The sequence below is a fragment of the Lontra canadensis genome, unplaced genomic scaffold (assembly GCF_010015895.1).
Source record: "Lontra canadensis isolate GAN:19392208 unplaced genomic scaffold, GSC_riverotter_1.0 scaffold66, whole genome shotgun sequence".
Classification (NCBI taxonomy): Eukaryota; Metazoa; Chordata; class Mammalia; order Carnivora; family Mustelidae; genus Lontra; species Lontra canadensis.
In genome coordinates, this window is record NW_022631060.1 from 2,194,389 (window position 1) to 2,221,711 (window position 27,323).

The 27,323-nt window shown below is 61.5% G+C and overlaps 1 protein-coding gene across 6 annotated transcripts in view; it reads left to right on the plus strand.

Moving 5' to 3' along the window:
• The first annotated feature begins 4,472 nt into the window (after positions 1 to 4,472).
• Positions 4,473 to 27,323, plus strand: part of MYRF (myelin regulatory factor) — a 31,658-nt gene continuing 8,807 nt past the window's right edge. For 4 of the 6 annotated variants that reach the window (XM_032879192.1, XM_032879193.1, XM_032879194.1 and 1 more), the window contains exons 1-14: positions 4,473 to 4,616; positions 16,729 to 16,816; positions 16,938 to 17,198; positions 19,339 to 19,400; positions 20,294 to 20,573; positions 21,481 to 21,731; positions 21,815 to 21,938; positions 23,612 to 23,807; positions 24,589 to 24,665; positions 24,838 to 24,948; positions 25,294 to 25,384; positions 25,762 to 25,962; positions 26,253 to 26,364; positions 26,882 to 26,991. In XM_032879192.1, the coding sequence (XP_032735083.1) occupies positions 4,571 to 4,616; positions 16,729 to 16,816; positions 16,938 to 17,198; positions 19,339 to 19,400; positions 20,294 to 20,573; positions 21,481 to 21,731; positions 21,815 to 21,938; positions 23,612 to 23,807; positions 24,589 to 24,665; positions 24,838 to 24,948; positions 25,294 to 25,384; positions 25,762 to 25,962; positions 26,253 to 26,364; positions 26,882 to 26,991 (2,010 nt within the window). In that variant the 5' untranslated portion in view covers positions 4,473 to 4,570. Of the gene's footprint in view, positions 4,617 to 16,728; positions 16,817 to 16,937; positions 17,199 to 19,338; positions 19,401 to 19,436; positions 19,664 to 20,293; positions 20,574 to 21,480; positions 21,732 to 21,814; positions 21,939 to 23,611; positions 23,808 to 24,588; positions 24,666 to 24,837; positions 24,949 to 25,293; positions 25,385 to 25,761; positions 25,963 to 26,252; positions 26,365 to 26,881; positions 26,992 to 27,323 lie in introns of those variants that run through there. The other 2 variants (XM_032879196.1, XM_032879197.1) reach the window with 2 other exon arrangements.

Consider the following 27,323-nt stretch of genomic DNA (forward strand, 5'->3'; position numbering starts at 1 on the left):
CTGAGGGGTCTGGGGCACAGAGAGGGCAAGTAAGCTGCCCGAGACCGCAGAGCCAGCATGTGGGGCGCTGATCTGACAGTTTCCACCCTTCCCCCGCAATACCGAGAACCAGAGCAGAGGAGCAAGGACTGCCCTAACACCCCCAGCCGGGTAGCGCTGAAAGGCGGGGGCCACTGGAAACCTTTGCTGAGTGCTTCTTTAGCAGGGCGCACAAGGGTCGACCAGGCCCACTCGGGCCTGTGCAGCGCGTGCAGGCTCCAGGACAGTGAGGCCCAGGGGGCTGCTGCAGGCCTTGGGTGGGCGGGGAGCTTCGGGGCCTCCCGCCCACAGTCCGGGCCGCCCGCCCCCTTCATACAGCTGGTGGCGCTGTTCCTCCAGCCCCGGGAGAGGCCGCGGCGGGCCCAGACCCTGAGCCAGCCGAGTTTTGACCTGACCTTGGCCTTCCCCTTCCTCGCACTGCCCACCCTCTTACCCCTCGAGAGTCCCGAGGGACCCTACTTGGTGGCAAGGGGAAGGCGACAGAACCGTGCCTGGCTTCATCCCCAGCCTCTTTGAACAGAAGAGGCTCAAAGAGGCCAAAGACCAGCTTAAGGTGACTCAGGCTGTGGGGACAGCTGCAGGACTAGAATCCGGGCTGCCTGGCTGAAGACCCCGGCCTCCACCCTCGCCTGATGGTTTTCCGAGGTTCTTCCTCAGAAACTCAGTCTCACCAAGTTTGCAAACTGTCCTGTCCAATTCGTGGATCGGAAGCTGAAGAAAGCAAGGGCCAGAGAGGTTGTGACTTGCCCAAGGTCACACAGAATGTGTGGGAAAAGGCTCTCACGAGGGCAATTCTGGGAAGGGCTGGAGCAGCGCTGTGCCTCCCAACCCCACGCCGGCCCTGTGGATGGGCCTGTCCACCTCAGCTGGGAGGGAGGTGGGAGGGGGCTTATCCTGCAGGGCTACCCCCCAGCCCTCTCACCCAGGTCCAGGGAAGCAGCACCCTGCCCCCCCCGCCCCCGTCCCGCCTCACAGCCACTGGGTTCCCACTCAGCACCCCATGGGCCTTCCTCCCTTCCTCTGCAAAAGGGGCAGGTGCCAGGGCTATAGGAGCCCATGGGGGGTCAGGGATCCCACAATAGGGAGGCCTGGCCATCCGGCTAGCTGATGAACCCCACCCTCTCCTGGCCTGGCCTCCAGCCGGGTACTCTGTGCCTCCAGTTACCCTCTGTCCCTGCCTCCCTCTCCCCAGTGCTGCCTCCTGCTGGCCCTGCTGAGTGCCAGGAACTGTCCTGGGATAGAAGAGCAGCACTTACTGACCACTTCCCTGCTATTTTACCTTCTCGGAGAAGCAGGATTAATAGGCTGACTTACAGAGGCAGGCCCTGGAGGATGGCTGAGATGACCTCAGGACAGCTGCCGCTGCCCGGCCAGGAAGGAAGTCTTAGTTGTTCACTCCTTATGGCTTGGTGGGGACAGGGTGTAGGTGGGGCTCCTCTCTGTGGATGGCTCTCTCAAAGTCCTGGTTATGCACAGTTCCCTTAGGCTCCCTTACCAGCCCTAGCTGCCGCCCTGTCCCAGACAGTCTTCCTGCGGGACTTTGAGGGTGGCAACCTCAGCTTCTGGCTGAGGCCCAGAGTCTGGGACTTTAGCCACTCCTCTCCCCCAACCCAGACTCCCTGGGGGAGTCCCTCCTTTGCTCAGTGGCCTAGTGGAATCAGGGGAGATGGTAGGGCCAGAACACCCTTAGCCAGGCCAGCTCCCACCGGATGAACAGGAAGCTCTGTCCCACCCCATCCGAGTTCAAGGCCACCCCAGAGGCCTAATGATCCAACTTGAGGAGTTGGGGTGTTGGGGACAAAATATGCATGTCCCACTCCTTTGATGATCCACACAGGGGCAATGCTTCGCTCACCACCATGGCCCTCAAATGGTGGGCATTTCAGCACCGTGTGGAACCATGGTGGAAAGACCTGTGGGTAGGTGAAGGCTTATAAAGGAGCTCGTTTTCCAGCTGGTTCCGGGCAACTCCTAAAATAAATTCATTAAAAAAAAAAAATCACATGGCGTAGGCGGGTGTCTACTTTGTCCACTGGCAGGCCTGACCGGGTGGGGGAGGGGGCAGAGCAGAGAATAACAATTGTCTTAAGGGAGGCTGCGGAGGGCGAAAAAACCTCTGGGATGTATCAGCGGGAAAAGAATAGGCGTCTCAGTGTGGCCCTCTCCCCCCTTCTCGACCCGGCCCCTGCGGGGGGGAACCGTCAGCACACACAGCTGGGGCCTCCAGCAAAATCCCATTCTATATATGGAGGAGCAACAGCTCAGAGAGCGGCCCCTGGAGGGACAGAACCTCATTGTGAGGCGCCCGCCGGCCTGGGCGCCCCCTCCCCCAGCCCCAGAACTGTTGTGGCATTGACCCTCCTCAGTGGGCCACCACCGGCCTGCTGACTGGGCCACATCTGGGGCTCAGGCACCGGCCGCCCCTCCCCCAGGGCTGGCCACTGAGGAAGGGGAGGGCTGCCTGGGTGGGAGCAGCTTCACAGGCTCTCATCCCCGTGCCCACTGAGCAGCCCGGCTTGACCCCCATGCTCCTCTGGGGTGGGGGGTACTGGCTGGGCAGTGTGGCCCCCTCCTGCCTGCCAGGGCTGCTATCTCGGTCAGCTGGGGGTCCTCCAGCCCCTCTGGGCCTTGCGGTTTCAGTCCTAGCCCTGTCGTCTGTCAAACAGTGGTCGGGTGGGATCAGTTTTCCAGCTCTGACTTGCTTATCCGAGGATCCTGGGAGGCTGTAGCAGCACCACTCCGCAGTGAGATGATTCACTGGGACCGAGATTCCAGAATTCTCTGCTTCCAAAGTTTCAGAGATCTAGGATTCTGCGGTGTGAAGACGCCATTGTCTGTTCCTTTCATGTGTATTTACTTAGAATGAACTGCGTTCCAGCTGGTGGTCGTGGTGTTGAAGCCATGGCAATGACCAAGCCCCAAAAACCTCTTACCCTCCCAGAGCTTCCAATCTAAAGCCAGAAGGATAATCACAAGAACTGAGTAAAAATCTTTTATGTGGTGAGAAAAAAGGGCATTTAGGGGGAATTGCTTCAGAGAGGTGATGAGTGAGAAGGAGCCAGTCATGCAGGGACAAGCGTTGTAGACAGATGGAACAGCATGTGGCAGATGTGCATCTGGCATGTTTGAGTGAGGGCAGGGAGGCCTTGGGGGCTGTGACTTAGCAATGGAGAGAAAAGGAGGAGCTGAGGCCAGTGGTGCGTTAGGGCAGGGGCAGAGCATAAAAGGCCTCAGAAACCAGGACAAGAGGTTTAAATATTGTTTTGAACACGACAGGAAATTACTGGTTTTAGCAAAGGAATGACGTGATCTGATTGACATTTTAAAAAAGAGTGATTTGGGGGGTGTCTGAGTGACAGCTGGTTAAGTATCCGCCTTCAGCTCAGGTCATGATCTCAGGGTCTGGGATCGAGCCCCACATTGGGCTCCCTGCTCAGAGGGGAGTATGCTTCTCCCTTTCCTTCTGTCTCTTTCTTCAGCTCGTGCTCTCTCTCTCAAATAAATAAAATCTTTTTTTTTTTTTTAAAGAGTGATTTGGGAGGTTCTAGAGGCCATCACTGAGGACAGAGGCGGTGCAGAAGGGCCAAACAGATATGAGGAGGCGCTCCAGAGGTGGGGACAGATGGGCAGGGGATGGTGGGTTTATCCTGGGCACACTAGGATAGGAGGTAGAACCTGTGGGTCTCCCACTACCACACAGGGAAACCGTGACCAAGAGGCTGTCTTTCCAGGTTTGGCCAAGATCTGGCTCCGAATGCACGCTTGAAAGCCTCAGAGCCATGCCGTCCAAGTCCAACACCGTAGCTGCCCATGGCTATTTACTCTTGAGCTACTGAAAATTAAATACAATTGAAAAGCCAGTTCCTCCGTCTTACCAGCCACATTTCAAGTGCTCGATCACCACATGCGGCTAGTGCGGCCCTACTGGATCAGCCAGTCACCCAGAGAAACATTCCCATCATCAGGCAGAGTCCTACCGGGCAGCACAGGACTGCTCATTCCTGAGCCCGAGCCCGTTTCCTCGTCGGCAAAATGCACGCAATAGTATGTCCTGGGTGGGAGACCTGCCAGCGGTCTGCTCACCAGATGTGTGGGGTCGGGGGCCAGGGGAGGAAATCACGGGCGTCTTCTGAGAAGCTAAGAGTCAGAAGCCTGCTACCCTCCCGTGCCCAAGGGGAGGGCGAGGACTGCGGGGTGGGGGCGCGGCCGCGGACCCCTACCCCGGCTGGGGAAGTCACCCCGCGCCCAGTGCCGCCTGGGGGAGCCGCGCGTGTCCTGCCCTCCGGGGGCCGCGGCGCCGGCCTGGCCGCCAGGGGGCGCTGGGCGCGGCGGGCGGGGCGCGGGTTGTTGAGGGGCGGGGGGCGGGCGGGGGCCGGGCCAGGGCCGCGCGAGGGGCGAGCGCGGCTGCGGGCCGGGCGGGACCGTGGCCGGAGCTGAGCCGGGACTGTCGCGCGGGCCGCGCCGGCGATGCCGCGCCCCCGGGCCGGGCTGTAGCGGGGCCGCGGCCGAGCGCGCGCCGGGCAGGCCGGCCATGGAGGTGGTGGACGAGACCGAGGCGCTGCAGCGCTTCTTCGAAGGTGAGGGACCGCGGGCCGGCCAGGGAGGGCGTGGAGGACGGTGACCCTCCTCGTGCTGGGAACCGCCAGCCGAGCTCCCCGGGGACTGGGACCCCCAACTCTGCTTCGACCACTTTGGGACTCCCCAGAATGCTTCCTCTGGGCTGGGGCGCTCCGGGCTGGCGGCTGCCTGCGGGGCTGGCTCCCAGGGCTGGGAGTCCCCGGGAGGTTACTGCTCACCTCCGCTAAAGTTGGGCACCCCCTCCCGGTCCCCCCAGCACGCAGCTTCCTAGGATCCGTGTCCCCTCCCATGCTTGGTCCTTCTTCATGCCTTCCAGGACCTACAGTGCCCCCTAAAACCTGACGCCTCCCACCCCTAGTGCACTTCCCGCGTTTGGGGACCCTCCACTGTGCTTCCCTGAACCTCATACAGACCCAGACTCCCAGACCCCCTTTGAGGCTCGGACCCCAGCATGCCTTCTATGATCTTCCATACCTTTTAGGCTGGCCCCGCAGCTCCCCAGCATGCCTTCCAGAGGTCGGGCCCCCTGCCTAAAGACTCAGGCCCCTGTGCCCTTTTCAGGTGGGCACAGCCTGACTCCTAGGAGCTGAGACCTCCCCACTGTGCTTGCCTGAGACGAGGACCCCCTCCAAGCCCGTTACCCACCTTCTGCAAGGCTTCTCCCTCCCCCAAGGCTGAAATTCCCCTTGAAGCAGCCATCCCTCCCTTACTCTGGGCTTGGAACCCCTCCCCAGCATTCCTCCCTGGGCTGGATTCCCCCCAACCCTGAAATGCTTTCCCTGGTCTAGAACCTTCTCAAAGTCAGCATCCCCGCTGCCAGCCACCTCCACACTCTGAGACCCTCCCAAAGTGGTGAACTGCATCCTGCCAGCCTTCTGAGGCTGCTTGGGGCTGTTCTACCCATACAAGTCCCTGGAACTAAGCTTCCTCTGGCTGATACCCCATCCCAGGAGTGACCTCACCCCCTCACCTCGACCTGGATAGGACCCTCACCAGGACTGGGATCTAAACATCTACACACAATCTACAATGTTTTCTTCTACCCCTGTCCCCCCCCACCCTCCAACACACACACACACACACACACACACACACACACACACACACAAACATTGTGGTTTTGGAGGTCAGCTCCTACATCTATCCAGACTCTTGTCCCCTTTACCTGGGTAGCCTCTGCCCCTCCTCTAGGTCTTTCCTCTTCCTTCGGGGTGCTGGACCCTGGAGGAATGGGACAGAATGTGGGAAAGGGAGGCAGAGAAGCAGGCTGCCGTGTCCCAGCCCACTTGGCTTCTCAGACCCTCCCTGGAACATCTCCGGCCCTTCTTGGGCTCCTCTCCACCAACTTGGGTAGCCAAGCCTCTGTCCTCACCCTCTCGCCCCAGTCCCCAAGCCCACAGCCTAGTCCCCAGTGTGCACCTGCCCCCAGGGATGGGGTGGTCCACAGGGGACACCAATGTGCTGGGGCTGTTGGGCTGCAGGGCGGTGGATCACAGCCCAAGTTTCCAGCCTAGGACCCAGATATGAGTCCAGGAGTGAGAAAGGAAGGCCTTCCTTTGCCTCAGTGGCTCCCTTTTTGTGCCTTGGTTGGGGTACTTTGTCCACTTCTGGTTGCTGAATAGGTAAGGCCATCTCCTAGCTTCAGGCCTCCTCACTTCAGGATTCTGGACAGCCCAGCAGACCCAGACCCAAGAAATCAGCCTTGGATTTGATTAAATGGTTGATCCTGGAGCAGTTGGGCCATTTGAGGGTTCTAGGCTGCCCCCCCATCAGTCCCAAGGGCTCTGGTTCTCCCTAGACACTGTTCATCCTTTATGAACCCTCAAGGGGCCTTGTGGGGGCTGGGAGCCCCTGAGAAGGAGGGAATGGGTGCTGTTTTGGGGGTGTCCTGAGCCCACTAGATTCCCAGGACGGTCATGGTCCAGGCCCCCTTGCTTCCTGCAGCTGTCCCCATGCGGCCTGCCCCAGGACCCTGGAACCAGGCAGAGCTCAAGCTCCCCATCTCCTGAGCCAAACTTTCCCTCCTGGCCGTGGGTGGGGGGTGGGCGCTGACGCCACAGCTCAGCCATGCGGCTGGCCTGGCGGGGAGGCTGTGCGGCTCCCTCCAGAGAGATAAGAGGAGACTCAAGAATGTCTGTGGGGAGCAGGGCGGGGGTGTGGGGCTGCCCGCTGAGGCGGGTGGAGGGAACCGGGGGCTGAAGAAGTGTTCCCAGAGCCCGAGATGAGCGGGAGGGTGGGCTGGTGCTGGGGCTCTAGGAGTCTCTGGGGCCATTTGGGGTAGGGGGCGGCTGGCAGGGAGCAGGTCTGCCGTGGTGTCGGGGGCCTCCGGGCCAGTCCTTGGTGTCCTCAGGACTGTTAGTGTGAAAGCCAGTGAATGTTGTGAGTGTGGGTATGTTGTTCCAGAACTCTCGCCCTTGGGGCTGGGACCTGAGTTCTCATTCTGGTCTTCACTTGACCTTGGTCACTCCCCCTGGACAGTGGGGACAGGGGCAGGGTCTGTGCTTTCAGCTCTGGGCTGGAGACGGAAAAACGCTTTGCTGAAGGGCAGGGGCCGAACCAGACCCCTCGTCTGCCATGGCGCACTCTCTTGGAACCCCAGGCCGGTGTCCTGGGTCCTGTCCCGTGCAGTGGGCCAGACTGTGCCCAACCCAGGGGTGGTGGGCTGGGGGCTAAGGCGCTTTGGGCCTCGGGTGGGAGGCTGGGACAGGGCGGCCCCCTCGAGGCTGGTACAGCCGGGCCCCCGTGATCGCCCTGCTAATCCCCTAGAAGGAGACTCCTGCCGCCCGGATCGGCGGGCACAGGGCCTGCAGAGAGGGGACCCTCCAGGCGCGATGCACTGGCTCCCGGCAGGTAATAGGGTCATGGTGGCTGGTAGACTCCTCAGCATCCTGACTGACTGGGGCCTTGGATTCCCGGAGCCTGGTCAGGGACAGGGGCAAGACGGCATCAGAGGAGCCCTACAGAAGCTTAGACGTTCTGGTGCGGGCTCGGGCCCTGCTGCTGAGAGCTTTGTGACCCTGTGCTGGGCTCCCACCCTCTCTGGACCCCTTTCCCTTACCTGCAAGACAGGAAGGGGTGACAAAGAAGGTCTTGATGATGCCTTCGGATCTGATAAGCCTCGTCTCCCAGCCCCGGGAAGGAGGGCCGTGTTAGAACATGGAAGATGGAGGGTGCTGACCCCTGGTTCCAGGGGCACCTGGGGCCTGGGTGAGCAGCACCCTGCCTCTCAGAAGGCAGGTGCTGTGGAAGAAGACTTGGAGACCTAGGAGAACGGGGCTTCTAGCAGGAGCTAAAAAGGCAGCTGAGAGGTGGGGGACCTCCACTTGGCCTCATGCCCCACCAGGGCATCCACTCCTTCCAGACCTGATGGTGATTTCCCTACTTTGGCCTCATCTCCCCTCCTGGGAATAGGCAGGAGGTTGGGACCAGACCAGGGGCTTCCAATGAGGTTCTTTTTAGCCACCAAAGAAAGGCAAACTCGTGGCCTCCTAATACACAGGGGGTGCGGATGGCAGGACTCCCCACAACCCCCAGAGCCCCGGAATCCTGCTTTGAAAGCCACTGACGGAGGGGCTGGCACTGACCCCCTTTCCCAGGGGGCCAAGACTCCAAGGGAAGGGAGTTAGCCAGCATTAGCCGGAGCTACCCCCAAGCCCCCAGCTCTCTCTTCCACCACCAGGGCCTTGGGGGAGGAAGGGTGGCCTTCGTGGGGACCAGCCTGTTGCCTCCAGAGAGCAGGAGGAGGCCGCAGGGGGAGGGCACCCGATGATTTTGGGGAGAGGATGTCCTACCCTGGACAGGAGTCTGGGGCTGAGTTGGGGTGTGTGATCGCATGGCACTGGGCCCAACATCAGCCTGTCTGTCTGTCTGTAGGGGAGGCAGCTGGACCCCTGACTGTCGAAAAGATGAGATGGGGTGCCTTCGGGAGGAGTCCTGTCCCAGCCCGTCCTCCCTGGGTCCTGAGTCCAGCTGGAGGGGAAATAGTAGTGAGGGGTCTGACTCATCCCCATGTCCCGAACACCCAGCCCAGGGCACAGGGCGGCATGGGGCTGGGGGCGTGCAGGAAACGTTTGTAGGGTCAGCAGAGGCAATAATGGCTATGTGAACAAAGGCGGGGTGGGGGGTTCACCTGAGAAAGCCAATTCTCTGGGAGGGCCTGGGGTCAGTGCGGGGTGGAGAGGTGGGGGAGAGGAGCAGGCTCTCTGTCTCCAACCTGCTTGCCGTGAGGCCTCTCCTGAGTCTGGGGGTCTTAGCAGGGAGCCCCTGGGGTCTTAGGCAGGGCCAAGCAGGGTATTTGGGGGATAGACAGGTGGGTTGCTCTTGGCAGTCTGGCCTCCTCCTGGGGACCTGGCCCCCACTCTCTGATTCTCAAGGGCTTACAGGACTGGGGGGGCCCTGGCAGCTGCTGATTGGCTACTGCCCTTGGACTTTGCCCTCTGATAAGAATGGGGAGCAGAAATCATTAACTGGATCATTAACGGGGAGTTGGCCCTGCCCTACCCAGGCTACCTGCCCTTCCTTCCCGCCTTCTTCCTCCTCATGGCCCACACCACCCCCCCGGCCTGCTTTTGGGCCTCAGTTTCCCTCACAGCCTGGCTGTGTGTATGGGGGGGGGTTCCTCTCCCCTGTGAAAGTCTTCAGCCCCTGCTGGGTGTGGGTAGCCCCTGGGCTGGGGAATCAGGTAAGTCATGGCCTTATGTACTTACTCCCCGGAGTGCTGCCCACAGTCTCTCTGCTGGGCCGATCTCTGCACTTCTTTGTGCCTCTACTTCCTCATCCTTAAAATGGGAATACAGCTATAGCCCCTGTACCTGCTTCTCAGGGTTTCTGTGGGGGTTGGGTGAACTGGGTGTTCTGAGGCCTGGTAAGTGCCCGGTGCGGTAATGCCCCAGAAATGTCAGCCTGGACGGTGATTACTGTCCCCGGGGGCCTGCCCCCTACTTTGAGGATGTATTGATCCTCGGGGTAGGTCAGTGCCCCACCCTGGGCTGGGGCCTGTGGCTGGTGCTGTGTGCTTTGGGAAATTCCCTCACCCTCTCTGGGCCGTTTGGGCCAAGGACTGGGGGGAACCAGCAGCCTTATGGGATGCACTCTGCAGGCAGGGCCCAAGGTTCCTGCAGGTCTTGCCCTGTGCTGCCCTGATGCCGGCTCCTGATGCCTCCAGCTGGGGCCCCACCCTGCCCCTCAGCTGTGGGGAGCTTGGGTGGGGAGCTTGGGCCAGGCTGGCAGCAGGGGGGACAGGGCTGACGGTCCTTTGTCTTGTTTGCCTTGTTTGCCAGAGGTTTTTGCATAAGTTGCCTCCTGGGAGTCCCGGGACTCAGTGGAAGGCCAGGTGGTGTCTCATTTCCAGGAGAGAAGTGCTGAGGTCCCAGACGAAGGTGGTGGGGCTCCTGTCACAGTTGGGTGTCCGCCTAGAGCTGGGCAGGGAGGGAGACTCTCCTCGAGTGCTGAGGGGTCCTGATCCACCACGGATGGCTGGGCTGGGTGACTTCCATTCAGCCCCTTGACCTCTCTGGACCTCGGAGCCCTCAGTCAGATGGTCAAGGCTATGTGCTGTGTGATGCTGAGTCCTGAGACCCCTGGAGTGCCAAGGCCTGAGTGGGAGGGGAGGGAAGGGCAAAACCCCGGCTTTGGGGGGGGGTGGTTGGGTCCAGAGCCTCCACTGGCCTGACCTGCGGAAGCCCCAGGGCATCCTGTCCTCTGCCTGTCTCCAGGCCACATCAGTGGGAGAGCACTGTCTGTGTCTGACCTGGGTCCCTCCAGCCCTCATAAGGTACAATGACAGGCTCAGCCCCTCTGAGGAGTTTGGGGACCCTTGCTCCCTTGGGGCCTTCCCTCACTCTCCTCTTGACCATCTCAGCCCCTGGGCTCTCTTCTCCCTCTGTGGTTCTTCCTTGTAGGGTCTGCAGCCTGGAGTAGGGGTAGCCGAGGGTCTGTGACGCTGAGTTGACTCCGATCTGGAGTGCTGTTGGCCTGGGCCTGCCACTGGGCCAGTGAGCATTTGTGTGCACGAGTCTGGGAGGTGCACCAACATGAGAATAAGCACAGAGACGCTCAAGCCGCAGGGCCTTTGCACTGGCTCCCACTGCCTGGAATGCTTTTCCCAGATATCCCTGTGGGATATCAGGAGGCCCTCCCCGACTGTCCTGTTGAAAGCTGCAGCTCTTCCCGGCTCTCCTGCCCCACCTGCCCCCGCTCTCTGCTTGATTTTCTAGTATTTGTTACCTTCTGAAATGCTATGGAATTTTACCTGCCAGTCTTGTCATCTGACTCTGCTTCCAGAACATCAGCTCTTCGTGGGCCAGAAGTTTGTTTTGTTCATTACCATAGCTCCAGAGCAAAGCATCATGCCCGACACATAGCATATGCTCAGTAATTGTTTGAATGAATGAATGAAGGGGCACACGTGTGTGTCAGTGTGGGAAGTGTATGCCACTGTGTGTGTGTGGGTGTGTACATGATCATGTGTGGGTCAGGGGGAGTATGCCCCTGTGTACACACGTCTGTGGGGGACATGCTGGTGTGTGAATCCAGAGGCACATGGGAAACCTGTAGAGACATGCCCGCGCCCCAAGCTGCAGGGTCTGTACTCCTCCCCTGTGCAGAGGCCTTCCCCAGCTTGTGCGAGAGGGATGGGGCCATTGGGTGGAAGCTTGCTTGGCCCTGTAGCATCAGGGCTGGGGGCCCCCCAGAGCAAACTGAAGATCCCTGGGGACCAATGTGGGTCCCCACAAAACACGTTGCAGCTTCTGGGCTCAGTTCTGGCTTGGGAGCCTCTTGGGGCTCTAACTTCAGCCTTGTGTCGACCTGAGGACAGGGTGGTAGCTGTGTGGGGTCTAGGGGAGGACAGAGCTGTAGCCCAGGGGTGGCTGAAGATTCCAGGTCCCATGGAGGAGATGGGGTACTTTTGCATTTTTGGCAAATAAAGGCAACCATGGCTCAGATTTAAGGACCTGATGGCAATGACTAAGGAGCCATATCCTTGTCATTCAGCCCCCAGCCAACTGGGGACATGATGCAGAGATGCAAAGGACAACTTGCAAAGTCAAGCATCTGACCGGAAGGCATTTTGAGTGGGAAGTCTGGTCACAGGTCGAAGCCTGAAGAGGGCACGGCTAGCAGTTATTACATTAATCACAAATCATATTAATAAAGATAGGAAGTTCAAGCCAAAGGAGGTGAGAGCCCACTGTGCTCTGTCCCAGAGTGAACTAGTTTGGAGCACGTCAGTTAGCTCAGGCCACACTGGGAAATAAGTGACAGCACTGGGGACCCGCTGTGATTGAGGGGATCAAGGAGGGGCTGCCAGAGCAGGGAGGCAGCAGTCAAGGGCTTACCCACCGGGGTAGGGGGTGGGGGGCTACAGCCAAGGCTTGGAGGCTGGACTTTGCTGTGAATGTGCCAGAAAAATAGCACGGTACCAGTCATGCATCAGAGGGACTCAGGAGAAGGTCGGAGCCCCCCCGCCCTCCCCCTCAGAGTCTCTCTGGGGCAGATCTGCAGTCAGGTGGAGAGGCATGGGAAAGAAGGGTACAGCCTGGGCAGGAGAGGGGAGGGGAGCCCCAAGAGGATGAAAACAGCGATGACTGTTATTTGAGGGATGGCCTCTGGGGGTGAAGAGCTTTCCTGCCCTGGCGTTGAAGGCTCAGGACCACTCCGTGAAGCAGGGATTCCTGCTGCACTTGAAAGAGAAGAAAGCTGAGGCACAGAGAGGTCAGGTCACTTGCCAAGGGTTGCACAGCAATGAAGCAGGGCCCACATTAGCAGCTTGGCCTCTTTGACCCTAGGGATACTTGAGGGCATCATGGGGGGTGCTAAGGTGGGCTGTCCCCTGAACCCCACCATCCTGGCTCCCAGCCATGGCCTGGAGTCAGGGTGCCCTCAGATTCAGATGCCTGGGGTGGACACTCAGGGCCAAATAGGGGGACAGACTTGGGCCCTGAGCCCCGTCAGCCCCAGGTTCTGATCAACTAGGCCTGGCCAGCATCCTTCGGCCCTGGCCTCCCCTGCCCACAGCCACGTGGCCGACGGGATTTCCGCCATGTTTGGGACATGAATTGACAAGTGACCCATTGACGGGTGGGGGGGAGGTGTGGGCAGGGCACAAGCCTCCCACTGTGCCGGGTCCCCACCCTCCCCCGTTCCCTGGGACAATGGCCCAGACTCAGCCAGTGGCCACAGCTGGTGGGGGGGTGGTCATGAGCATGAGGAGGGGGAAGGGAGGGGTCCAGGGTGGAGGACCACCTGGGCCCCCACCCGCCTTCATCCTGCGCCTGGCTTATATCCCTTCAGTTCTCCTCCTGCCCAGCTGGGTGGCCTTAAAGCGAGGAGGAGAGAAGAGGGGAGGGGGCTTCCTCTCCATAGTCCCTATCCCATCCTGTCTGGGACAGGGCAGTGTCTGGCTCCTGTTAAAAGCAGGTAATAGAGGCCCTAATTAATCCTCGAGGAGCAGCTGGGGCGCAGAGCTCAGCAGGACGGGGCGGTACCTGGAGGGGCCCGGCCTAGCCCCGGGCTCTGTCCATAACATGGCTGGCTGGAGGTCCCCAGACCCAGGAAGGCCTGGTTCTAGTGTCCCGTGTGCCACTTTGCTCATTCATTCCATGAACATTTATTGCGTGCCTACTGTATGCTTAGATGCTTATACCCCAGAGAGGCAGAACAGGGCTGGCCTCATATCCCAGGTCCCACACCTGTAAAATTTGGGCAAGGCCTGTATCCATTCTGAGCCTGCTTCGTCATCTGTAAAATGGAGAGCAAGAAAACCACCTCTCCTGGAGGGTTGTTACAGGAGTGAAATATGAGCCATGTAGAGTATCGGCACAGAGTGGCTACTTGGAGAGTGAGCTGTGGGCAGCAGGTGAGCGGTGGACAGACCCTCCACCCTCCTGTGAGGTCTGTGCTAGCAGCCGAGTGAGGAGCCGGATGAGAAGGAGGCCACCAGTCACGAGAATGGGAGTCAGAGGGCGCCTCTCGGAGAAACTTACATTCAAGCCCAGTGAATGGGAACGGGCTTCCTCCAGCAGAGGAAACAGCATGTGCAAAGGCCCCAGGACAGGGAGAGTTGCAGGAAACTGGTTAGGAAAGGAGGCTGGAGGGGGCAGGCAGGAGGCCACTGTGGACCTCCAGGAGGGCTCTTGTTATCCTGAGCAGTGGGAATTTGTGGAAGGGTTTGAGGAGGGGGCGGGCTGGGAAGCCGGTTTGTGACCTGGTGGTGCCACTTTCTGACTGTGGGACCTTGGGCAGCCTCCCCACCTCCCAGGGAGATCTTGAGGCTCAGTAGGAGCCACACTTAGCTTCCTGCCTGGCAGGTATCTGTTGTTGGCTCCAGAATGTTCCAGAGCTCTTTCCGGGAGCAGATAAGGACAGGGGACCCCCAAAAGTGTGCTGATGCCTTCTTCCTGGGTTTCTGGGGCCTCTGCCCCGACTCAGGAACCTCTGGGTTCCAGCAAGCCCCCACCCTCACCCTGCCCTCCCAAACGTCTGATTACTAGTTTCCAGTATGGTTTTTGGGGTAGCCTGGGGGCCAGATCCTTTAGGCTGAGCTGTGTGGGGAGAACATTAGGCAGGCCTTGTGGGGTCCCAGAGAACGACAAGATGTGGGCTCAATGTTCCTCAGGAGGCCCACCAACTCCCCAAACCTGAGACTTCTCCCCCACCCGGCCCCAGTGGTTTTCTCCTCCCTCTTTTGTCCTCCCGTCCTCCCGGCCCCTGGCACGGGAGGGTCTCTCCTCCCCTCAACCACATCTGGTTCTCGTTAGGGTCTCCCAGGATGCCTCTGTCTGAGGCCCCCCCATCCCAAGGGAGGTGGGCAGGAGGATTAGGGGTGATTAGGAGCGCTCCTGGCCAGAGGAGGGGGAGGAGGGGAGGAGGGGCCCTGGCATATTATAAATAGCAACACCATGATTCTGTCACCCCATCATTCACTGTAGATTCCAAGTTCAGTCTCGAAAACCTGCAGCTTCAGCAGCCAGGGTGGGGGTAATGCTCCAGTGCTCCCTCCTTCCCTAGCCCCTGGGGGAACCGCCCACCCCCACCAGCCCATAACGTGGGGCAGCCCAGAATGGCCAGGAAGTCTCATCCACCACCAACCACCCGGTCCGCCTTGGAGTCAGGCTCCTGTGTCTGGGTTTGAATCCTCCTGGCTGTGTTGCCTTGGGCAAGAGCCTTGACCTCTCTGAATAAAAGGAATGGTGTTGATGATGTAAAGCACTGAGAATAGTGCCGGGACCTGGTAGGCAGGCACTCAGTCGCTCGCTTAGTCGCTTAGTCTGCAGGAGTCCTGCAGACAGAGCCGCTGTCACTATCGGTGTCCTCTTATCATCATCACCTTTCAGGATGGGGAGGATTAAGTGTCACACTGCACATGAAGAACCCACGGGATGCCTTGCGTGTAATAAACTCCTATGGTTGTTAATGTCTTTGGCTCCCAAAGTGCCTGGCATACAGTAGGCATTTAATCAACGGGATCTTCCGGTAACAGGGAAGGATGGGATGGGGACCACAGTGTAGACGGGAATCCTAGAACCTTGATGAGCAGACTGGTCATTCCCAGCTTGAGAAGCTTCTCTTGCCCGGGCCACACTGCGCCCTGGACGGCCACTGGCAGTGCTCGGTGGGTGTCCCTGGTTCCTGGCCGGTTGAGCCAGGGGTGGGGGCCAGCAGGAGGGCCTGTCCCGGGCAGCGCGTGACTCCTAGGAGGGCTTAGCCACTCATTAATCACCTAAGCGGGGCTCAGCATTCTTGAAATGCCGGCTGGGGCCAGGGAGGGGCCTGGGCCAGGGGCTTGTGGGGACCCCAGGGCTCTGGGTCTGTGAAGTGAGGACAGGCATTCTGTTTGCTGAGCACCCATTGTGCGCCGGGCACCTTACATACCTTAACTTGTTTCACAAACAGCCCTGTAGAGTATTAGCTGTTCATGTCCCCATTTTACTAAAGAGGAGGCTGAGGCTCAGAGAGGGTATGTGACCAGCTTAAGGTCACACAGCAGGGAGGACACAACCCAGGATTTGTTCCTGCATCTTCCTGAGCTGTTCCCAGGGCTCCCCCAGGAGAAGGCATGAGGTGCAGACTCCGGGCTCATGGCTCCAGGGGCCTGTGGGAGGGGTATCTCCTGCCTCAGTGGGGCTGGTCAGCCCAGGTCAGCAGTGTGGGTGGGGCCGTCCTCCATTATCGGGGCTGACGCATCTCCTACGTCAGCCCCCTTATCACCCCGCCCTCCTGCTCCCCCCTGCAAGGTGACCCTGGGAGGGGAAAGGCCAGCACCTCCCCCTCTCCTCCCCTGCTTATGCCCAAGAGTCCTGGGCGCCTTTTCTGTGAGTCCCGCCCCTTCTCGGGGCTGGGGCCAGCAGGGAGGGCCCAGGAGAGGGCGGTGGAGGAGCAGAGCTCTGGCCACCATCGTCCCTTGCTGTGAAGCCAGGCAAAGCCCTTACCTCTCTGGGCCCGTTTCCTTCCCTGGAATACCAGGGCTGGACACCCTAGGCCCTGTTATGGGGGTGATGAGCTCTGCCGGAGGCTGAGCCAGACACTTCTGGTTCTAGTCCCCACTCCCTCTCCATCTGCATTTGGGGCCTGGGGTGCAGGAGGCTCCCTGGCCGTATGCCCCTCCGCCCCCCAGGACGTGTGATTCAGGCCAGCCTGACATCATGTTCCTGGGGACCTGGCAGCTGGGCCCTCTGGAAGGAGGCAGGGCGGGAGAGAGTCACTGAGTCTGGGTCCAGCCTTCAAGGGTGGTGTGCAACTGCCGGGCACTCAGTTCTATAAAGTACCTCAGTTACTCCTTGCGGCTCCCCATAAGACTTGGGAATAATGACCCCATTTTACAGACAAGAGGGAGGACTTGCTCACGTCACAGGAAATGGCCTGTCTGTCCCCGATCTGTGCTCTGGGTTCCTCCCCTCCTCAGAGACACTGGGCAGGCTGGGGGCCAGGGAAGCATCCTTGCGATGCCTCCTGGACGGCGTCAGGTGATGGGCAGTGCCAGACTCTCCCTGGACATGGATGTGCAGGTGGGGAGGAGCCTGGAGGCATATGTGCTGGAGGAGCCGGCCTGGGGAGAGCTATAGGGCAGGGCCCAGAGACCTAGGGGTGCTCACATCTGGCCCTCCCTTGCAGGCCACGACATCAATGGGGCCCTGGAGCCCTCCAACATAGACACCAGCATCCTGGAGGAGTACATCAGCAAGGAGGATGCCTCTGACCTGTGAGTGGCCCCACCCCCATGCCCCTTGGCCTCCGCCCTTCACCTGGGGGATGTGCTCCGGCCCTGGGTCCGCAAGCTACTAGGGTCCTGGCTGGCACTGAGCTGCTTCCTTTCTCCACAGCTGCTTCCCTGACATCTCTGCTCCAGCCAGTGCAGTCTCCTACCCCCATGGGCCGCCTGCGATCCCCGGCTCCAGCGGGGGCCACCACCTGAGCCCCCCTGGGGGCGGACCATCCCCAGGACGCCATGGCTCCCTCCCTGCCCCGAGCTACAGCGCCCCGCTCAACTGCAACAACAATGCTATGGCTAGCGCTCCCAAGCCCTTCCTGGGGGGCTCTGGGCCCCCCATCAAGGCAGAGCCCAAGGCTCCCTATGCCCCAGGGTGAGTGAGGGCAGGGAGGGTGGGAAGCAAGTGTACGATGGGAGGTGGGCAGGGTCTATGGGCTGAGGAGGTGCTGGCGGTGCCCTGGCCAGCCGTGGTGACCTGGCTGCCTTGTGGGTAGGTAGGGGAGGCTGGGGAGGGGCTCGTGGCTTTGTTCCGAGGCTGTGGGTAGCCCCAGAGGATTCCGAGCAGGGGAGTGATGAGGGCTGATGTAAGCACTCGAAAATTCTCTGACAGCTGTGTAAAGGGGATGGGAGGAGGCAAGCCTAGAGACACGGCTGCTTACCTACACGGATACACGCAGGCATGCACATGTGCACACACACAGGGCATGCAAGGTCCCCTCACTGCCCCGGGCCATCCACTCCTGTGTCTAGCTACTATTTGCTGAGGCTGCGGGGACCGGCCCGACGGCACAGGTGTGGTACCTAAAGCTCCCCCTGCCCGAGTCAGCCTCCCAGGCCCTTTCTGTCCTCTCTCCGAGGAGTCCACACTGAGGACCCGGCTGTGACCACAGGATGGTGGCGGTCAGCAGCCCAGCTAGACGCCAGGGCCTCCCACAGACCTGTGCTCGTGAGGACAAGCAGGAACATGGGTCTGCTGGGTTCTGCAGGGGGGCTCGAAGAGGGTTCTGGGTTCCCCAGCGTGGGGCAGGAGCAGGGGACCCTGTAGGGTTAGCTCAAAGTGCTTCCCCTCCAGGACTGTGGAAATAAGGGGAGGAGGGGTGGGGGGCACCGGACCTGTCGCCTGGCTTGCTGGGGGAGGGCTGCGGAGGTGAGCTGGGGTGTTAGGGGTGAGCTTTTGCTGCACAGGGCAGACATCCAGCCGAGGGGCTGTCCCTGAGCCCAGACCCCGAAGGGCAAAGACGGGAGGGAAGAGAATGAACGTGTGAGGAACACCTGCTGGGTGCCTACTGCTGTCCCCACTGTCCCCTACTGCTATCCCCGCTGTGGCTCTGTTTGTGTAAGCTCATTGAGCCTCTCAAGTAACCAGCTCCTGGGGGGACCCCGGAACCAGCTGGCCTGTGAGTGAGGCTGTGCTGCCCCCCGGCAGGATCCCAGCGGCACACTGAGGCCATTTCTAAGGGACAGAAGGGGCTTGCCCACAACTGCGCAGAGACTGTGTGCCCTCTGGGAGGGACCCAAGGCCCTGCACCACCCCTGCACTGCTAGGGTCTGTCCCTTCTGCGGAGGATCGTGCAGGCTGGTTGGGGAGGGACTTATTAATCAATAAATCACCACATCGAGGACGATTGAGCAGCACGAGGAGTTGTGGGGAAGGGACACGAGGTCCCACCGACTTGAGACGTTTCGCAGCAGGGACATTTCCACACCGGAAAACCCGATGGCCATCGTGCAGGGAGCAGACAGGAGATGCTGGGCGCAGGGCAGAGGCCCCAGGCAGCCCTTGGGGGCTCCTTTTCTGTCATTCTCGCACAGCCCACGGGGCTGGGCCCATGGCTCATCCAGGGGGGCGTGAGGGCCCTGGAATCAGCCCAGGGGTGTGTCGGCGAGGGCACGGCTGCCTGGGCATGGAGGTGGGCAGTGTCTCCAGACGTGCAACCAGGACCACCAGAGAGTGGGCTCCCTGCCGGGCCGCAGCCTCCCCTCACCGGGCGAACGCAGGGTGTTAATCGCTCACGGTTGAGTTTTTCTTTTGCCCGAACCGCTGATAAAACCTGCAAGAAAAAAATACACCCAGACCCGGTGAGGCTGGCTCCCTGCCCAGCCTCTACCTGCCTCGGGGCAGCGGGGGGGGGGGGGCGGCCCAGCTCCTTAGAGCCCCAGAGAGCTCTCCCCTAGAGTTTCTAGAAAATGGGGCTTCAGTGGGTGTGGGAAGGGAGCAGCGGGCCTGACCCTTGCTCCTTGAATCCCTGTGCCGTCCTTGTGTCCTTGAATCCTGTTCCAGCATCAGGGACACTGGTTCCTGGTCCCCAAGTGCCTGGGAGGTCTGAGGGGATACAGGTCAGGAGCTCAAAGACCCTGCCCCAGACCCTGCCTGGCACCCCAAGATGGCTCATGCAGAAAAATTCCCCTGGGGGTGGGCAGTGAGGGGACCTTAGGCCTCCAGCGTCTGGGGTCTCGGGGACCGGGCCCCACAGATGAGCTGCCTGCCCAACCGCGCCCTCCTTTCCCTGCAGCACGCTGCCGGATTCTCCCCCAGACTCGGGCTCCGAGGCCTACTCCCCCCAGCAGGTGAATGGTGAGTCCAGCGGGCACCGCCCTCCCCCTCTGGGGTTTGGGCAAGTGGTTGGGGCGGCCTTATCGGGGAGGGAGGGAGCAAGGGAGGGAGGGGGCCAGCGGCCGCCCAACAGGCCCAGATTATCGCTGGTCAAATACTCCCCGGCGCTGGCTATTGTCTCCCCACTGGCGGGTGGGGGGCCTGGCCCGGCCTCTGAGAACCTGTCCCTGCCGGCGATGCCACCCGCCTGCCCGCCTGCGCCATCATGGACGCACCCTTCGGTGGTAAGTGGACAGCCGGGGAAGGCCGTGAGTACAGCCCGAGTGCAGGCCTGGCTGACCTCCTGGGCCCACCTCCCCTGGTGGGGGAGGGTGCCAGGGGTGCTGCGGCCCCCAGGTGGCCAAAAGCAGAAGGATCTCGGGCGGCCGTCTCCCCACAGCCCAGAAAGGGGTCAAGAGTTCTGTTTATCTTACCAAAAACATTTCTGGAATGCCTCCTGGGGAACAAAGGGAGCTGGGGGGCTGGCCCCTGGGAGCCCGCTAGAGGGGCTGCCGGATGGAGGAGGGCTGCTGCCGGACTGTGCTGGGGGGCCCCCCGAGACTCCTTCCTGAGGCCCAGAGGAGGATCGGGACTGAGAGGGGCCAGGGGAGGACGCTGGGCAGCCAGGCTTGGGGGGAAGGAGCCATTTAGGACGGCCGGGGGTGGTGGGGGGGTGGGGTGGGCAGAAGCTAAAGCTGCCCATCCCGCCCCTGGACAGGGGCTTGTCTCCCTGCCGGGGCCTCTAGTGGCCAGCCTCTGGCTGCCTAGCCCGCCTCCCTCCTGGGGCTGGTCTCAGGAGAAGGCAGGAAACCCTGTGCCCAGGGACCTGAGTGACGTAGGTCTCTGATGCCCACCCTTCACCATCTCTCCTGCAGACTCCCATCTCCTGCGCACCATAACCCCTGAGACCCTGTGCCATGTGGGCGTGCCTCCTCGCCTGGAGCACCCGCCTCCACCTCCGGCCCACCTCCCAGGCCCCCCGCCGCCCCCGCCCCCCCCACCTCACTACCCCGTCCTGCCGCGGGACCTGTACATGAAGGCTGAGCCCCCGATGCCCACCTATGCTGCCATGGGGCAGGGGCTCGTGCCCAACGATCTGCACCACACTCAGCAGTCCCAGATGCTACACCAGCTGCTGCAGCAGCATGGAGCTGAGTAAGCCTGGGGCAGGTGGGTTTGGGGGGTGGGGACCCGGGTGGGGCAGAGATGGCGCTGGGGCCTGGGGTGAGCTCTGCCTCCACGAGATGGGGGTAAGCGTGTGCCTATGGAGGTGCCCACTCAGCAGCTCTGTAGCTATGGCCAGATGCTTCTGACGACCTTATTTGGTGAGCGTGGCCACCCCCGTTGCAGATAGGTAAACTGAGGCTCCCAGGGGGAGGAAATGCTTGTCAGGGGCACAGAACTAGGATGGGACAGAGCCGGGATGAATCTCGGGCTGTGCCTTTCCCCAGACACCAGTGACTTTCCAGCCTTCTCAGGGAGTCTGGGGGCTCCTGCTCTGACCCCAAACAGTGAAATTGTCCTTTTATCTGTTTGTTTGACACATTCAGATGTCATGGAAGGTTTAGTTCAGGACAAGGCTCCACAGCCTCCTCCCCCAAGAAACTCTCCTTCCCAGCCTTGGTGGCCCGCGCCCTCTGGGGCCTGTTTCCAGCCTCGGAGGCTACTCTTTGTGGAGTCCCCACTCTCAAGGGTGGCCCTGAGGATGACACCCCAGGGAAGGGACTGGCTTGTTCATCCCACAGACTATTGGGGGACTCTGTGCACCAGGCCCACAGCTGGGCCTGACAGGGACACACAGACTAGTCAGGTGTGGCTTCTGCCCTCCTGGTTCCATGATCCAGGGGGTAGAGAGGAGTGACAGAAGCAGGGAATGACCTTACAGAGCGATGCGGGAGCACTGAGGAGGTAAAGCCCAGGGGCTTTTTTGGAGGGGTGTCCTCTGGATTGGGCATATCTTGCTGAAATGGGGTGAAGAGGGGCAGGGGGCTACTGCCCGGGGGAGGGGAAGGGGCTCAGGAACGAGCCAGCCCCCCACGGCATGCCTCTGCGTCGCCCCCAGGCTCCCCGCACACCCCTCCAAGAAGAGGAAGCACTCCGCATCACCTTCCAACACCCTCAATGCCCAGATGCTGAATGGAATGATCAAACAGGAGCCCGGGACCGCAGCGACGCTGCCCCCACACCCAGCTCGAGCCCCATCCCCACCCTGGCCTCCCCAGGGCCCCCTCTCACCAGGGCCCGGCTCCTTGCCCCTCAGCATCGCCCGGGTCCAGACACCGCCTTGGCACCCGCCAGGGGCACCCTCACCAGGTATGTGGAGCTCACAGCGGGTCAGCTCCCCTTGAGGTGGGGGCGTGGGGCGCAGGGCCCACGTGGTTGCTCCCTCCCTCCAGGTCTACTGCAGGACAGTGATAGCCTCAGTGGCTCCTACCTGGACCCCAATTACCAGTCCATCAAGTGGCAACCGCATCAGCAGAACAAGTGGGCCACGCTGTATGACGCCAACTACAAGGAGCTGTGAGTGCCCCGCCCCCCTCCTGCCACCACATCAGGGACATTCCACACCCCCCACCCCCCAGGGTCAAGGCCCCAGACAGGGCCTGGGAGCACACTGGGCACCACATGGGCCCCGGTTACAGGAGAGCAGCGGCTCAGGACAGAACTAGGACAGGCCCTCGGGGTTTTGGACTTGTGGGCCTACCCAAGGCCTCCTTAAGGAGGTGGTGTCTGTCAGGGAGGGGCCAGTGGGAGCCTAGGGAGGGAGAAGGGGATGGATGGGTGTTTTCTGGCTCCTCCTCCCCCACTCCTTCTGCATTCCAGGAAGGTAGCAGGAAGCTGTGTTGGCAGGGCCCTCCCAGCAGCCCCCTCCCTGGGACAGAGGGCGGAGCGGGTGGGGGAGGACAGGCTGTCCGGGCGGGCATTCCGAGCTCTCCCTCTGTACCCACCCATGTTGGATTCAGCTTTCTGGGACCAGGCCAGCAGCACCGTGGGACCACTCCCCTCACTGCTGCAGAGGTCCGGTGGGGGTGAGGGCGAGGCCCTCCGGACACTGCCAGGCCTGGGCAGGGTGGCTGAGAGCAGCCTCCTGAAGCTGGGTGCCCCAGGCTGTGTGGGCAAGAAGCCAGAAGCCCTTGGGGCTGGGTGGGGGATCCAGCTGCTGTCGTGGTTGAAGTCTCCCTTGAGGTTCTGTCAGGATGTGGGGAGAGGTCTTCGGGGATCCCACCCTTATGGCCTGGGGAGGATCCCCCCACTCTTCCCACCATGCTTTCCAGGCCAGCCCTGCCATCTCAGGCCCTAAGGCCAGGAAGCTGGCAGCTGGGGGCCCCAGTGTACTTCCTGGGTGTCCCCCCAAGCCGGCAGGTGGGTGGAGCCCCAGGCCTTCTGCAGATGTTAGCCAGGCCCCCAAGCCTCTTCCCCCGAGTTTGGTATCGTTCTCTGCCCATCTTCCTTCCGGGGGACCCCGGGCATCAGGAGCACTGCTTGTGCCTAGGGACCTGGGTGAGGATGGGCCAATAGTTGCCCCCTTTCCTGCCACCTGGAGGTCCCCCCCAGAGAATCCATGCTTGGAATCCTTGCCTGGCGACAGATGGGTAGACTGAAGCTGAGTCTGTGTTGCCCAGAGTGCCCCTGTCCTCACCTGGGCAGCTGGAGAAGTCAGGACGAGGACTTCGGGGGCTTGAGCAAGCCAGTGGGCTGGGGCTGGGCCAGTGCCGAGCCGGCGCCTGGTCCCACCGTTTCCATGGCAACCAGCTGTCAGGCCCGTGAAGCTCTGCAGACCGTCCCCTCCCACCCGGTGGGAGACGGTCTCCTGAGAGGGAGGGGGCTTCAGGCAGCATTCTGGGAAGGAGCCAAGTGTGATGAGGGGCCGCGGAGCCCCCTCCTCAGGAGTTCACTCCCCTTGGGTGGGCCTCAGGGGTCTTGCCCCATGTGCCCCATCACCAGGGTGGGGGCTGGGCTCAGCCACACAGAGGAAAGAATATTGGCCCAAGAGTTGGCAAACCTGAGCTCAGATCCTTCCGGGGACTCAGTTTCTACTTCTGAGAGGTGGGGGGCAGCCCCATGCCTGGTCTGAGGATCCGGAGGGTGGCTACCGGATAGGAAACCGCTTTGGAAGGCAGACACAGGAGAGGACATTCCACGCCTGGCTTTGGTGGGGGGAGCCTCTGGCAAGTACCCTCCCCTGCCCCTAGGCCCATGCTCACCTACCGCGTAGACGCCGACAAGGGCTTCAACTTCTCGGTGGGCGATGATGCGTTCGTGTGCCAGAAGAAGAACCACTTCCAGGTCACGGTGTACATCGGCCTGCTGGGCGAACCCAAGTACGTCAAGACGCCCGAAGGCCTCAAGCCCCTTGACTGCTTCTACCTGAAACTGCACGGAGTGAAGGCAGGTTTGGGGGCTCAGCGAGGATGGGAGGGGAGTAGAGGGGAGCCAGGAGTCCTTGGGGGAGTTTAGAGCACCTGCTGCCTTCCCAGCAAAGCCCTGACTTCTGAGCTTAGTCCACAAAGGCCTTTGGGACCAGCCCTTCCCTGCAGCCCTGCCATCGCTTGTGCCCCAGACCTGTTGTGCCCATTCACAGCCCCTGCTCTCCTGAGGCAGCTCCCCTTCTCTGGGACACACGGAGAATGCCTATTCCACCCCTCCTTTCCTGGCAGACTGCTCCTTGGCCTTTCCGTTCCCTCTGCTGCAGTCTTTAATCCTTGGGGACAACTGTCCTGAGGCTCCTTCCCTGGGGTCTCTCTAGCGCCCCTGCCCCAGGAGTGGTTGATTTGGAGCCGGTGAGCTCCCTGGGGGAGCTTCAGGGCAGGGATCCAGGCCAGACCTGGCCTTGGCGCAGCTCAGCCATCACTCATGGAGGGGCTGCAGGGACGTGGGTGTGGGAGAGGGTCTGGGGAGTGCGGGGGTTTGGGTGGGAGCGGGTATTTATGGAGGTCAGCTTGGGGGACGTGTGTGGAGGTGGGGGCCGTGTGTCCGTGGAAGGCGTGAGTGGGTGCGTGCGGAGCTAGGAGAGCAGTGTGACTGTCTGTGCCCCCACTAGCGGGAGGGCCATGCCTCCACTTCTGGGGGAGCTCCGGCCGGACCAAGCCTGGGCTGAGCGGCTAAAGGGAGGCAGAACCAGGCAGGGACCCTGGCCCTGATGGGTCACCGGCCTCGGCTTCTCCCGCAGCTGGAGGCCCTGAACCAGTCGATCAATATCGAGCAGTCCCAGTCGGACCGGAGCAAGCGGCCCTTTAACCCTGTCACGTGAGTGTCTGACCTTGGGGGTTGGACGGTGGTTCTAGCTGGGCTGGCCAGCCCTGGAGCTGGCCTGGGAGCCCAGGGGGCCATGGTACCTGCCTCCTACGCATTCCTGACTGCGGGCCTGGCTCTTCGAAGCCCCCTCCCTGCCTCCTGAGTCCCCGCCACTCCTCTACAGGGTCAACCTGCCCCCTGAGCAGGTCACGAAGGTGACCGTGGGGCGCCTGCACTTCAGCGAGACCACTGCCAACAACATGCGCAAGAAGGGCAAACCCAACCCCGACCAGAGGTGAGCGGGCTGTGCCCCGGCCCTGCCAGGCCCTCCAGGTCTAAGCAGGAGGGGCAGGAAGACACCGCCCACTGTCGCAGTGTCCCACACACTGACCCATTGTACAGAAGAGACACCTGAGCCTCACACCTAAGGCTAATGGACTTAGCAGCTCCCTGGGGTCCTAGCAGTGGGCCTTGGGGAGTTTCTGCCCCTAGTGGAGACTCGGGTTCCTCCACTGGAGGCTAAGGTGTTAATGCCCTCTTCCTGCGGGGGATGCTGGGAGCCTAGGCACTGTACCCCAGACATGGGATGGGGGCAGGTGGGGCAGGACCCTGGGTGCCTCTAAACCCTTGTGCACCCCAGGTACTTCATGCTGGTGGTGGCCCTCCAGGCCCACGCACAGAACCAGAACTACACGCTGGCTGCCCAGATCTCAGAACGCATCATCGTGAGGGTGAGGGCTCCCTCCTCCCAAGGGATCAAGAGCTGGGAAAAGCAGCACCCAGGAAAAATACTGGGGTTCTGGGGAGTCAGGAGCTAGAGTCCTGATCCTGCTGGGCCCTAGCTGGGTGACTTTGGGCCAGTTCCCATCCTCTGAGCCACAGTGTCTCCTTCACAAGGGTGGAGGTGGACAAGGCCTGGGTAGCCTTCTGAGATCTTGCAAGGGACTGAAAAGTGCCACAGTGCCAGGGGCAGTTTAATTTGGGCGTGGTTGGGTGAGGATCCGGGCCTGGAGCTAGAGGGGTGGCTGCACGGTTTCCCCTTTTGCCAGGTCACTGCAGGTCCCCCGTCCCCTGGGACTGATCCAACCCCACCCCCAACTTGTGGTAGGCCTCCAACCCCGGACAGTTTGAGAGTGACAGCGACGTGCTGTGGCAGCGGGCGCAGGTGCCCGACACTGTCTTCCACCATGGTCGTGTGGGCATCAACACGGACAGGCCTGACGAGGCGCTGGTCGTGCACGGCAACGTCAAGGTCATGGGCTCTCTCATGCACCCGTCGGACCTGCGGGCCAAGGAGCACGTGCAGGAGGTGGGGGCGGGACTGTGGACGAGGGGTGGGACCATGGAACCCGGAGAGCTGTGTTCCCGTGGGAGGGGCGGATGGCTTGTGGGGGCGGGGCCCATGGAGGGGCGGGGCCAGGTGGAAGGGCCGAGTGCTTGGCAAGTTGGTGAGGGAGGCAGGCCCTAGATTTCTGCGTCACTGGACCCTGGTGCTGCAAGGTCTCCGCCGCACCGCGGAGCCGAGGCTGCTTCCGTCTTGAGCTCCAGGGCCCACCTTGGCTGGGGAGGGGTTCAGTCTCGGTCCTGGTTCCCGCGCAGGTGGACACCACCGAGCAGCTAAAGAGGATCTCGCGCATGCGGCTGGTGCACTACAGATACAAGCCGGAGTTCGCCGCCACGGCTGGCATCGAGGCCACAGCGCCAGAGACGGGTAGGGACCGGCCTGCGCGGACTGGGGCTGGGGTCCAGGGCCCAGCAACCTCGGTCCCCAGTCACCCCGCCCCCTGTCCCAGCCCGCTGGAGACCCCACTCCCAGGAACCCCTCCCCCTGACTCCCTGGAATTCCTACCCAGGGAATCCTGCCCTCTAGAAACCCGGCCCTCAGCCCTTGGAAAATCGGGCTCTCCGCCCCCTCACCCCCGTCCCCGAGTGCCGGGTGGCTACCCGCCTTGACACCGGAAGTTTCGGAATCCTAGTCCCAGGATCCTGGGCTCCTTAGGTGAATCCTGACTTCATCTCTGCCCACTTCCACTGGGATCCTTCCTCCCTGGAGTCCACCCTTGCTCCAGTCCGGGGAACCCCACACCAGAGCTGGGGAACGGTGCTCCAGAGCACCTTGGATCCCAAATCTTTGGCCCCCAGAATTTGGCCCTCCTTAAACTGGGCCCCCTCCTTACATGCCGGTTCTGTGGGTGTTCTCCACCCTACACCCCCTCCAAACCCCCCAGGTGTCATCGCCCAGGAAGTGAAGGAGATCCTGCCGGAGGCCGTGAAGGACACTGGAGATGTTGTCTTTGCCAATGGGAAAACCATAGAGAACTTCTTGGTGGTGAACAAGGTGTGCGGGGTGGGGTGGGGGGGGGAGGATCCGGGGGCCCAAGGGCAGGGCTGGGCCAGCTGGAGGGCATTCAACTCCTGCTTCGTTCAACTCCTGCCCAGAGGGTGAGGGCAGCCCGGTCTTCTCTCACGGTGTGTCCAGAGCCCCCTCCCCACCCCTCACGGAAGAGGATGAGCGTTCCAGGGCCCGGGGACTGGCGACACTCTGCTTGTGTGGTCCACAGCAAGAGGAAGCTCCCTGGGGGGTTATTTTTCCTCCCCTTGGACCGGAGACTAAAGATAGTCACTGCCTAGAGCTTCCCAGGTTGCTGTCACAAAGCTTAAACGTGGCTT